This window comes from Zophobas morio, unplaced genomic scaffold (assembly GCF_036711695.1).
Source record: "Zophobas morio isolate AGI-343-1 ecotype UQ-CSIRO unplaced genomic scaffold, CSIRO_AGI_Zmor_V1 ptg000004l, whole genome shotgun sequence".
Taxonomy (NCBI): Eukaryota; Metazoa; Arthropoda; class Insecta; order Coleoptera; family Tenebrionidae; genus Zophobas; species Zophobas morio.
The window spans coordinates 7,271,049-7,283,555 of NW_026972109.1; the positions used below are offsets into that span (position 1 = coordinate 7,271,049).

The 12,507-nt window shown below is 32.7% G+C and overlaps 3 protein-coding genes across 8 annotated transcripts in view; 2 read left to right on the forward strand and 1 right to left on the reverse strand.

Moving 5' to 3' along the window:
- The window catches only part of LOC135139747 (tigger transposable element-derived protein 4-like), a 191,023-nt gene that overhangs the window by 129,652 nt on the left and 48,864 nt on the right, over nucleotides 1–12,507 (forward strand). The gene's annotated exons all lie outside the window — the stretch shown is intronic.
- The window catches only part of Spg (sponge), a 49,042-nt gene that overhangs the window by 24,221 nt on the left and 12,314 nt on the right, over nucleotides 1–12,507 (reverse strand). The window lies entirely within an intron of this gene.
- Inx3 (Innexin 3) lies at nucleotides 473–7,541 on the forward strand. Of its 2 annotated transcripts, none has more exons than XM_064069968.1 (5): nucleotides 473–741; nucleotides 6,055–6,230; nucleotides 6,278–6,702; nucleotides 6,766–7,161; nucleotides 7,215–7,541. In XM_064069968.1, exons 2-5 carry the CDS (start codon nucleotides 6,068–6,070, stop codon nucleotides 7,404–7,406), a joined length of 1,176 nt encoding a protein of 391 aa, XP_063926038.1. In that variant the 5' UTR covers nucleotides 473–741; nucleotides 6,055–6,067; the 3' UTR covers nucleotides 7,407–7,541. The 2 variants fall into 2 exon arrangements, with proteins under 2 accessions (XP_063926038.1, XP_063926047.1); XM_064069977.1 differs by lacking the exon at nucleotides 473–741 and adding an exon at nucleotides 5,888–5,958.

Below are 12,507 nucleotides of genomic sequence, written 5' to 3' on the forward strand. Positions count from 1 at the left end.
AAAATTAGTCGAAAACGGCAATTAAAAACGCATTGCTACTAGAAAGTCAGTAGCGCGTCGAGTGATGGGCCCCTCCGGGTACCAGACGCTTTTGTTTTGACTGTACTTGGAAAATACCGGGCAGGTGGGCAGGGCGACTCGTCAAGGATTTGTGAGCGTTCCCGGACAAAAAAGGGGTGCAGGCAGTGCGGCTGCTGGGGGACCGAACCGGAATACTTTACAATAGGAGAAACAAGGAGCGATATAGGGAAAGAGAGAGAGAAAAGACTGCGGTGACAGTCTTTTAGACTATAAGTCTGAACAATTCTTGAGAAAATTTCAAAAAAATTCCCCTCTGTTGTTGATTCCGACTTAAGTCCGTCCCCACACGTCTGCGCGGTCGATTCAATAGCATCTATGTCTTTCACATCTCGAGTTAACGAACGCCGCTGGTTTCTGGTTGTCCGTTGGCATGCAGTGCTAGACCTGAATGCATTCTTCATCTTGTGAACAAAGCTCCAACTGGCTTTGAAAGGACGCAAAATGGCGGACCGCGTTTGCTAGACAAAGACGGCGAATCCCCTCTTACCGCCCGATCCATGTTAAAGCGAAGAATAGAGTCGACCAGTTGAGAGTGTACCGTCGGTGAAGGCTCCCGACATGGTACCAAAACAGTGAGAAAGCCGTTAGTGATCTTAAATAGTAACTCAGTGCCAAAATATACAGGATTTATAACTAAAATCACCGCACCGATAAAAACAAGTAAGTACTAATTATCCGCAATTACAAAAAAATTACATTAATTATGGTTAATTATAATTCTGGTAACAGTCCACGTGGATGTGCATAGCTGAACACGTTCCCATTAAAGAAACAAATGTCTCTTTCCTATCGTACGATAGCAATTTATACCAATTAGGTCGTACTTGTTTCAAGAAAACAGTTTTGGTAGTCGAGGTCAGAATTCGACGACACCGAACTAAGTGCACGAAATTTCGAAAAACGTGAATATTTGATACGTAAGCAAGCAGTTGTGCAATTATTGTATGGCGGCGATTAATTCCAATTACGGTGAAAAGTCCATGACGGACAATAGTTTTGATAGCGTTGGACAGACGCAGCTTCGACTTAAGTCAGGTTCGGAGCGAAACTGTGCTCCTTTTTCATTGATTGATTAATTTTTTGGTAGACACGAAAATTCATTTAGATGATTCTCAAGGTTGAAATGATACGTTTACTCACATCTGAATAAGTGATTTAAGCGGATCAAGCAAATGAGATTTAATCTGCTTTATTACTTAATAACAGAATGTTGGATGTTTCTGTATAGTGGAATATCAAAGAAAAGCGCTACGAATGCTAAAACGAGTTATTAAGATAAATGTTAACGTTTCAACAATTTTTTACGACGTGAAATGATAAGGTTTTTCTGGTAAATTATGGTTGAAGAGCAGGTATAAAGAATTCTTTTGTCTGGGTTAGTCACCAGAAAGTCCTCATTTGCTAGTCACTCAGTTCGCAAGAAAATTTCGTGCTGGAACGACAAGGGAAATCACCAATTATGGTTTCTACCTGGAAGTTGACCTCTTAAAGGCAACAAAAACGAAATTATCAAAACAATGGACTTTCAGAACCGTATTATTTGAATAAATAGCGTAGAACAGTAATTTTGAAGACCTATTTAAATATTTCGTCCAAGCGTACATAAACAACTAGAGCGACTGATAATGATAAGTTTTATGGTAAATTTTATGCATATTGATAACACTTGTTACATGATCATGTCCGCTGTCCTGCGAATCGTAGTACAAAACATCTGCATCAAACAGAATCATAAACATAACGCTCGTTTTATCAGTATTGTAACTTTATCTGGTGCCCACACGCTTTGTATACTTTTTTGCAATTATAGAAATATGACGCGTAAAGTAGGAAGTGTCATGATTATCTTCATTTAAAAAAAATTAAATAAATTCTTGTTTGTATATTGCAAAAAGCGATCAATAAAAGTAAACAAATCAACTTACAGACAATGAACTTTGGATATTTACAGTTGGACCATAATTAACAAAATAACAAAAATAAACGTTCGTTGCACTGGATAAACAATCGGTATTTGAGCAACCAATTAGTAGTTTTATTTCTACTTTTTATGACTTGTTTTAAATTGTCGCCGACGAAATCACTTCTCAGATGTTTTTGCTAAAACTTTCTACAGCCAAAATCGAAATTCAGATTCGTGTGACACATAAAAATGCGGTGACAGGAAATTCAGTAGAATCAGTTGAAAACTGCAAAATTTATTTTTGCAGTAAAAGTTGACTTTATTTTCCCGAAAACTAACTAAAAGAAACAACTGAAATTAGGCACTATTTTATTTTGAAAATTCGTAAACTAATATTGCGAAATCATTAAATTTAAAAAATCGAAAAGGAAAAATAAAAACATTCAAAATTAAAAAATCGACACATTGAAAAACCAAAAATTTGAGGAATCAATAACTTGAAAAATCGAGAAATGAAAAAACGAAAAATCGAAATAGTTTAAAAACCGAGATGTCGATAAATTGAAAACTCAAAAATTGAAATGTACATACATTAAAAAACTTAAAATCGGGAAATCGAAACATCAAATAATCGTAATATCGAAAAATCAAGAAATCGAAACATCTAAAATTAAAAAAATATCAAAGTATCAAATCAAAAATTTTAAAAATCGAAACATTGAAAAACCGAAAAATCAAAGCAATCGAAACATCAAAAAATCTAAAATTTGAATAATCGAAAAAACGAAAAGTCGAAAAATTATAAAAACCGAGATGTCGATTAATCGAAAACTCAAAAAATTTAAATATACATATATACATTATACATTAAAAAAATTTTAAATGTGGAAATCTAAAATCTAGAAATCTAAATTTTAAAAAATAGATAAATTGAAGAATCGAGAAACTGAAAAATCGACAAATCGAAATTAAAAAATTAAATGATCACGAAATCGAGAAGGTGAAACATTGAGAAATCGAAACGTCGAAATCTCAACAATCGAAAAATTCAAAAACCGAAAAATCTTAAAGAAGAAGGCGAAAAATGTAAGGCCAAACAACGAAAAACCTAAAATTTCAAAATTCGAAAAACTGAAGAATCGAGAAATCGAAATATCCAAAATTTAAAAAATCGAAAAATCGAGAAAACAAAACATCAAAAAAACGAATAACTAAAAAAATTGAAAGATTTCGAAAATTTGAGAAAAAAAAAATTGAGCAGTCGGAAAGAAGAAACGTCGAAAAATTAAAAAATTGATTAACCGAGAATCTAAAAATCGAAAATTTGGAAATTTAATCGTAGAACCGAAATATCAAAAACTTTAAAAACCCAAAAATTGCAAAATCAAAAATTTTAAAAATCGGAAAATTTTAAAACCGAAAAATCTAAAAGGGAGAACGCGAAAACTGAAACACCAAAAAATGAAAAACTTAAAATTTAAAAATTCGAAAAATTGCAAAACGAAAGAACTGAAACATCGAGATATCAAAATATTCAAAATTTAAAAAATCGACACATTGAAAATCCGAAAAATCGAAACACTAAAAAAATCTAAAATTAAAAAAAAGGAAAAATTGCAGTGTTGATGAATCGATAACTCAAAAAATTGAAATATACATATATTATACATTAAAAAAAAAATTAAATATGGAAATATAAATATCAAATAATCGTAAAATGAAAAATGTAAAATTTTAAAAATCGAAATACTAAAAAAGCACAAAACTAGAAATCAAGAAATCGAAAAATCTGAATTTTAAAAAATAGATAAATTGAAGAATCGAAAAACTAAAAAATCGAGAAATTGAAAAACAAAAAAATTGAAAAATCGAGAAATCGAAATTAAAAAATTAAATCATCACAAAATCGGGAAATCGAGAAGGCGAAACATTGAGAAATCGTAACATCGAAATCTCGATAAACCGAGATATCTAAAAATTAAACAATCGAAAAATTTAAAAACCGAAAAATCTTAAAGGGAGAAGGCGAAAAATGGAAGGCCAAAAAACAAAAAACCTAAAATTTCAAAATTCGAAAAACTGCAACATCGAAGAACTGAAAAATCGGAAAGAAGAAAAGTCGAAAAATCAAGAAATTGATTAACCGTGAATCTAAAAATCGAAAGATTGAAAAATCGTGGAACCGAAATATCGAAAATTTAAAAACCGAAAAATTTAAAAACAAAAAAATTTAAAAATCGAAAAATTGCAAAATCAAATTTTTAAAAACGAAAAATCTAAATGGGAGAAGGTGAAAACTGAAAAACTTGAAATTTAAAAATTCGAAAAATTTAAAAAGTCGAAAGATTAGAATATCGAAAAATGAAAAATTGGCCAATCAAAAAACGAAAACTAAAAATTGAAAAAACCCGGAGTTTTGAGAAACAGAAAAATTGAAACATTGAGTAACCAACCGGAAAGAAGAAAAATCGAAAAATCAAAAAATCTCGAAAAAATTTGAGAAATAGGAAAATTGAATAATCGGAAAGAAGAAAACTCGAAAAATATAAAACTTGATTAAACAACCACATCTAAAATTCGAAAATATGGCAAAATTGCAGAATCGAAAAATTGAAAAATTGTAAAACCAAAATATCGAAAAATTGAAAATTCGAAAAATTTAAAAACCGAAAAATCTAAAATCAAAAAGGGAGAAGGCGAAAACTGAAACACCAAAAAATGAAAAACCTACAATTTAAAAATTTGAAAAATTGAAAAATCGAAATATCCAAAATTTAAAAAATCGAAAAATGAAAAATTGAGGAATCAAAACACCAAAAAACGAAAAAATAAAAAATTGAGTAATCGGAAAGAAAAGTCGAAAAATCAAAAAATCGAAAATCTCGAAAATTTGAGAAATAGAAAAACTGAATAATCGGAAAGAAAAGTCGAAAAATCAAAAAATTGATTAAAAGACAAAATCTAAAAATCGAAAATTTGGCTAGATTGCAGAATTGAAAAATCGGTCCAGTGATTTCAAATATTATCTGCTTAATAAAAATCTGGACAGACGGCAGATAGACAGACCGACAGAAACAGGAGACATATTTTTACGTACTCTAGGGTCATGAAACGTCGAGAAAACATAAAAGTACTCAGTCGTTGGATTGACTTGATTACAATACTTCCTTAGCTTACGCTCGGGAATTAAAAAATAGTCCCAAGTTTATTCAGACAGAACATACCTCGCCTCTTAATTATCGAGCAGATCTAGTTTTTTCGAAAAATTATAAAATCTGAATGTATACAAAATTCTATTCGTTAGTAACAAAAGTAACAAAATATATAGATAAGAGCAGTCACAATGTAAAAGAAAGAAACAATCGAAAACAAGGAGAAAGGAAGGAAATCCGCTACATTAAATACGTGGAAAATATTGGGCAAACAAATTTTTTTACAATAATTGTGATAAAATTAAAGGCAGATTCATCAACCACGAGTATAGGAGTATATATCATTATATAAAATTTGGTAACTTTTAATTATTACTCAACAACTAGGGCATTGCAAGTGGGATTTTGAACGACGTCATCAATTTCTTGAACTAACTGACATAAAGAAACTCTGGTTTGGGTTTTACCGCGTCCACCATGATGTACGGTGCATTTAAAATGTTAATTTAATAAATAATAACTGTACATCTTCTGAGTTATGCCACAATCGCATAAGCACAATTTATGACATGTTTCAAATAATTTCCAAGGTTTAAATGTGAACATAACAATACTTGTGAAAGCTTTGCTAGCGATTTCACAGTTTGTGGAAAGGAAATTCCTATTTCCGTCTGTCTATCGTCTGTTTGAGGTTTCATGATTCAAGCGAATTTCATTTTAAATGTGCGGGACAACGTATTGTTTAGACGTGTGGTTTAATAGTCTACCCTTAATATTTTACACACGTACGTCGCCAAAAAATCGGACTTCGTCGAAATTTTGGTAAGATACTCGACAACCACATAGATATATATATATATATATAGATATACATAGATGCCAGTTGGTTAAACACTACTAAATTTTTCTAATTTCCAGAAAATCATCCAAGATGAGCGTCTTCGGAATGGTGTCCGCTGTTGCGGGCTTCTTCAAAGTCCGCTATCTCGTCGACAAGGCCATGATCGACAATATCGTTTTCCGGGCACACTATCGAGTAACATCCGCTATTCTATTCGTCTGCTGCATCATCGTAACTGCGAATAATCTCATAGGTAAGCTATAAATCGAATCCTCCCGTGATAAACAATCGTCACTTCAGGTTATCCAATTCAATGCATAAACGACCGCGGTGTCCCCGGGCACGTCATTAACACCTACTGCTGGATCACCTACACCTTCACCCTTCCCCACGAACAAGGCAGACACATAGGGACAGAAGTAGCTCATCCGGGTTTAGGAAACGAAAACCAAGAAAGACGCTACCACAGCTACTACCAGTGGGTACCGTTCGTACTATTTTTCCAAGGAGTATTATTCTACATGCCTCACTGGGTTTGGAAAATCTGGGAAGACGAAAAAGTCCGCACGATCTCCGAAGGCATGCGAGGCGATTTAGTCGGGGCGAAAGAACAACGCGAAAGACGCCAATCCCGAGTGGTGCAGTACCTGGTGGAAAGCATGCACATGCACAACACGTACGCTTTCGGGTACTTCGTCTGTGAAGCGCTCAACTTTATCAATGTGGTAAGTTCGAAAAACACGGTCGCGACCTCAATTGATCGATAAATTGGCTCTGATTGCCCCCAGATGGTCAATATATTCATGACGGATAAGTTCCTCGGGGGCGCCTTCCTCAGCTACGGCACCGACGTCATCAACTTCTCAAACATGAACCAGGAGAACCGCACCGACCCCATGGTGGCCGTTTTCCCCCGCGTCACCAAGTGCACCTTCCACAAGTTCGGTGCGTCTGGAACTATCCAGAAACACGACGCTCTCTGCGTGCTCGCTCTCAACATCCTCAACGAAAAAATCTACATTTTCCTGTGGTTCTGGTTCATTATTCTCGCCGTATTCTCGGGATTGGCTATGGTTTATTCCGCCGCTGTTGTTCTCCTGCCTAGCACCCGCGAAATGATCCTGAAACGGAAGTACCGCTTCGGCGCCCCCAATGCCGTCGACACGATCGTAAGGAAGACACAAGTGAGTGTGGATTAACTCGGAAGCGTAATGTGTTACACGAGTCGTGATTTCAGGTGGGGGATTTCCTTTTATTGCATCTCTTGGGCCAGAATATGAACGTGATGGTGTTCGGGGAGATATTGGATGAGTTCGTGCGTCGGCTGAATTTCGGGAGCAATTGTAACTTGCCGTCTGCGCCGAGCACGCTGGAGATGAGCCCCATTTATCCCGCGATTGAGAAATACGGGAAAGAGACTGAGACTTGAGCTTCGCCGTTTTTAGTATCTTAAATTTCGACTTTTTACTTTTATTTTGTGATTTATTTTATATTTAGGTCTGCTTCGCTCATTTTATCGACTAGGTGAGACTGTTTTCTTTAAATATAAGCGCCTTTAAGAAGAGTTTTCATTATTTACGGGGGATAATTTAGTTAGGGGCGGTCTGGAGGGAGTTGGGAATGTGATACAAGGATCTCGGGGCTGCTGCCTAGAAACGCCCTTACCTACACCGCATTTTCCCGTAAGAGGAGCTGCTGCTTACACCGATACGCTTTCACATCACATAAAACAAAAAAACTTTGCAAAAAGTACAGTAGGATAAGTTCTTTAGGGACCCCCACTTTAGGAACTATGATAAAAATTAAAATTCAGAAAGCGTCTAAATTTTAAATTATTTCAATTTTACTGTAGTTGTTTGTAATCGATATAGCGTCCATACAATAAGAGAACTGTTAATTACGTAGTTACAGCAGTAATAGGGAATAAAAAAACTTGTATGTTACGGAATTTTGTGAGAATCAAAAACATTTATTTTTGGTGTAATTAATTTTAATTTTTACCCAAATTAACCCCAAATTTTTGCAAAATATTGACAAAATGACTAGAAAATACTCCGCACTTCCGCAAAAAACCAACAGTGCTTTTAAAAGGCCACGAATACATAAAAAAACCGCTTGAAGCTCGATGGATATTTACTAGCAAAAAAAATAAATAAAATTCAACACAGCAAATTATTAATAAAAGTTTTATATTAAATTATAATAACAAAAATGAAAAACATTTACTTTCGAAGGCGTGGGTTAAACATTCTCATTAATCAAATGTAATAAAAGACAATCATGTTGACCGAATTAATTCTGACAGATGATGGAAATATTTTATAAGAGTGACTGGTATAAAATAAAAATCGACACAAACAGAAAACAGAAACCTATGTTTACTGTATAAAGGTAAAAACGCGAAATTTAACAATCTAAGAAATAGTAAAAGTAAAAAAAAAAAATTAAAAGATATCTGACAATTTAAAATCCAGCGTCATATAAAATAGGAAAGTTGCTATAACTCTCAAGATTAGAATGTCTTTCTGAAACTACAGAAAATGTTTAAAAGGAAAACTGTACAACTTTTTTTAATGATTATCCATCGACCTATTGAAAAAAAAAAAAAATTGTTGAATGAAATCTTAGAACTGGTTTTAGAATTATTATGACAGTTACAGAAGTTTGTTGATTCATCCCTTCAAAAACTTGATGACGTCATTTCGAAAGAACTATTAATATGTCTCTCAAAACAATTGACTGCAGGAACAATTTACTTCTTACTTAGTCTTTGCGAAAAATTATAAAATTTAATTGTGCGAATTTTATTTTCCTCTGATATGTCGTCAATTTTTGGGAAGGGATATTTTAATTAACGATTTACCATACTTACGATGACCTTAAAACATTTGCAAAGTTAAACTTAGATAACTGATTTTTTTCCAAACATTTGGACGTCTAGGTTAAAAAATCAATACGGATTGATAAACCACAGCTGTAGGAGCAAGTTTTTTTTTTATAAAATTGTGGTGGGAATGATTAGACAAAGCTTGGTCATCGTTTTACTGTCTATACGATATTCTTAATAGTGATACAAAATTTAACAACAATCGGTCTGGTAAATTAGGAGATCATCTATTCAGTAAAAATCTAGAGACACAGTAGACGGACAGATAGATGAAAACGGGAGACGTCGAGAAAACATGAAAGTAGCCATTCGCCCGATAGCCCTATTACAACACTTTCTTTAGTTCAACGTTGGCAAGTAAAAAATGAACAAATTTGGGAAGAACTAAATAGTTCGTACAAAAAAATAAACAGATGCAGAAAATAAATGATGTAGAATATTCGTTTATCGAATAAAAGACCTGTATTTCAGGATTTTTGATTAAATTTTTCAAAACCCCAATTTTCCCTTATGAAAATTTCGACCCGTTTTCGACAACCTTTGGAAATTTTCCAAAGACATTTTTTGGTAGATTTCGACTTTCAGATGTTACTTTCAGCCGCATTTTATCGAAAATTTCATTTTTCCAGAATCGTTCATGAAATATGTCAATTTTTACGATTTTCAGAAAAAGTTTTTCAAACCGGATATTTCGAAAATCTTACTTCGGGACCTTAAATGCGCTATATTTTTCGAATCAGTACCCCGAGAACCAAGAATTTTTTGTGGATTTTTGGACAACTTTTTAAAAAGCTCAATTTTTCAATTCTGCTACTTTGCAAAATTTCGACTTTTTTCGACCACTTTAGAAAACTACTGAGAGATTTTTTTTTATATTTCGACCTCCAGAAATTATTTTTGGCCGTATTTCTTCAACAACTACAATTTTTTCAGAATTCCCATATGGCCATTTTGAATATCAAAAATAATAAAACAAGAGATTCAGACCGAATATTTCCAAGACACTGTCCTGGGATCATAAACACGCCATACGTTTCGAATCAGCACGTCTATATCTACAGCTCAAATTTTTAATATTCTCCTTTACAAAATTTCGACTTTTTCCGAGCACTTTTAAAAATTACCGAAAAAGATTTTTTGTAGATTTCGGCTTCTTTTCTTCAATAACTCAACTCCTACCATTTTTTCAGAATCGCCTCATAAGATATCTCGATTTTTACGATTTGTAAATACAAATTGACCCTCAAACCGAATATGTATTTCGAAAATCTTGCTCTGGTGTTTTAAACACCTTATATTTTTTCAGAAATTATTTTCGGCCTCATTTTTTCAAAAAGTACAATCTTTCCAGAATTGTCCAACGAAATATCGCCATTTTTAATATTAAAAATACGTACTAAAAAAAAGAACTTGAAATCGAATATTCCTCAAGCGTTGCTCCGGGACCATAAACACATATATTTTTCAAACCAGCACGTCAAGATCTATATCCCAGAATTTCTTGTGAATTTTTACAATTCAAGTTTTCAATATTAGCCCCAATTCAACCCAAAATATTTCGAAAATCTTGCCCTGGAACCCTAAACACCAAATATTTATTAACCAGTATGTCAAAATCTATACCCAAGAATTTTTTGTGGATTTTTAGACAACTTTTTCAAAAAGTCATTTTTTCAATATTGTCCCCTTCGCAAAATTTCGACTTTTTTCAACCACTGTAGAAAATTACTGAAAGAGATTTTTTTTTATACTTCGACCTCCAGAAATTAGTTTTGGCCACATTTCTTCGACAACTACAATTTTTTCAGAATTGCCCAATGAAATATGGCCATTTTTAATATTAGAAATAATAAAAAAAAGAGTTTCAAACCGAATATTTCCAAAACACTGTCCTGGGATCATAAACACGCTATATTTTTCGAATGAACACGTCTAGATCTGTATCCCAGAATTTTTTGTGGATTTTAGAGATCAAAATTTCAATATTGCGCCATTTTCAAAATTTTGACTTTTATCGAGCACTTTTGAAAATTACCGAAAGAGATTTTTTGTAGATTTCGGTTTCATTTATTCGATAACTTAACTCTTAACATTTTTGCAGAATCGTCCCATAAAGTAACTCGATTTTTACGTTTTCCAAATACAAATTGACCTTCAAACCGAATATTTCGAAAATTTTACTCTAGGATTCTAAACACTATATTTTTTTAATCAGTGTCTTGAGTATATCTCAGATTTTTTTTGTGAAATTTTAGACAATTTTTTCAAAAGCTCAATTTTTCAATATGGTATAAGTATGTATTGTAATTTCAAAATTTCGACTTTTTTCAACCACTTTAGAAAATTACTAAAAGAGATTTTTTTGATATTTCGACCTCCAGAAATTTATTTTGGCCACATTTCTTCGACAACTACAATTTTTTCAGAATTGCCCAATGAAATATAGCCATTTATAATACTAGAAATAATAAACAAAAGAGTTTCAAACTGAATGTTTCCAAAACACTGTTCTGGGACCATAAACTCGCTATATTTTTCGAATCAGCACGTCTAGATCTGTATCCCAGAATTTTATGTGGATTTTAGTGATCAAAATTTCAATATTGCCCCCTTTTCAAGATTTTTACTTTTTTGAGCACTTTTGAAAATTACCGAAAGAGATTTTTTTGTAGATTTCGGTTTCATTTATTCAATAACTCAACTCCTAACATTTTTTCAGAATCGTCCCATAGAGTAACTCGATTTTTCCGTTAAATTAACCTTCAAACCGAATATTTCGAAAATCTTGCTCTGGGATTCTAAATACCCTATATTTTTTTAATCAGTATCTCAGATTTTTTTTTTTTTGAAATTTTAGACAATTTTTTCAAAAGCTCAATTTTTCAATACGGTATAAGTATGTATTTTAATTTCCAAATTTCGACTTTTTTCGACCAAGTTGGAAAATTACTGAAAGAGATTTTTTTTATATTTCCACCTCCAGAAATTATTTTCGGCCTCATTTTTTCAAAAAGTACAATCTTTCCAGAATTGTCCAACGAAATATCGCCATTTTTAATATTAAAAATACTAAAAAAACGAACTTAAAATCAAATATATCTAAAACGTTGCTCCGGGACCATAAACACATATTTTCGAACCAGCACGTCAAGATCTACATTCCAGAATTTTTTGTGAATTTTTACAATTCAAATTTTCAATATTAGCCCCCAAAATTTCGATTTTTTTGACCACTTTCGAAAATTACCGAAACAGATTTTTTGCAGATTTCGGCTTTTTTTCTTCGATAACTAACTCCTAGAATTTTTTCAGAATCGTCCAATAAAATATCTCAATTTTTATGGTTTCCAAATAGAATTTTCAACCCAAATATTTCGAAATCTTGCTCTGGAACCCTAAACACTAAATATTTTTTTAACCAGCATGTCAAAATCTATAGCCAAGAATTGTTTGTGGATTTTCAGACAACTTTTTCGAAAGGTCAATTTTTCAATATTATCCTCTTTTCAAAAGTTCGACTTTTTCAACCACTTTCGAAAATTACCGAAAGAGATTTTTTTATATTTCTACGTCCAAAAATTAAATTCGGCATCATTTCTCCGAAAAGTCCAATCTTTTCAGAACTGTCCAATGAAATATGGCC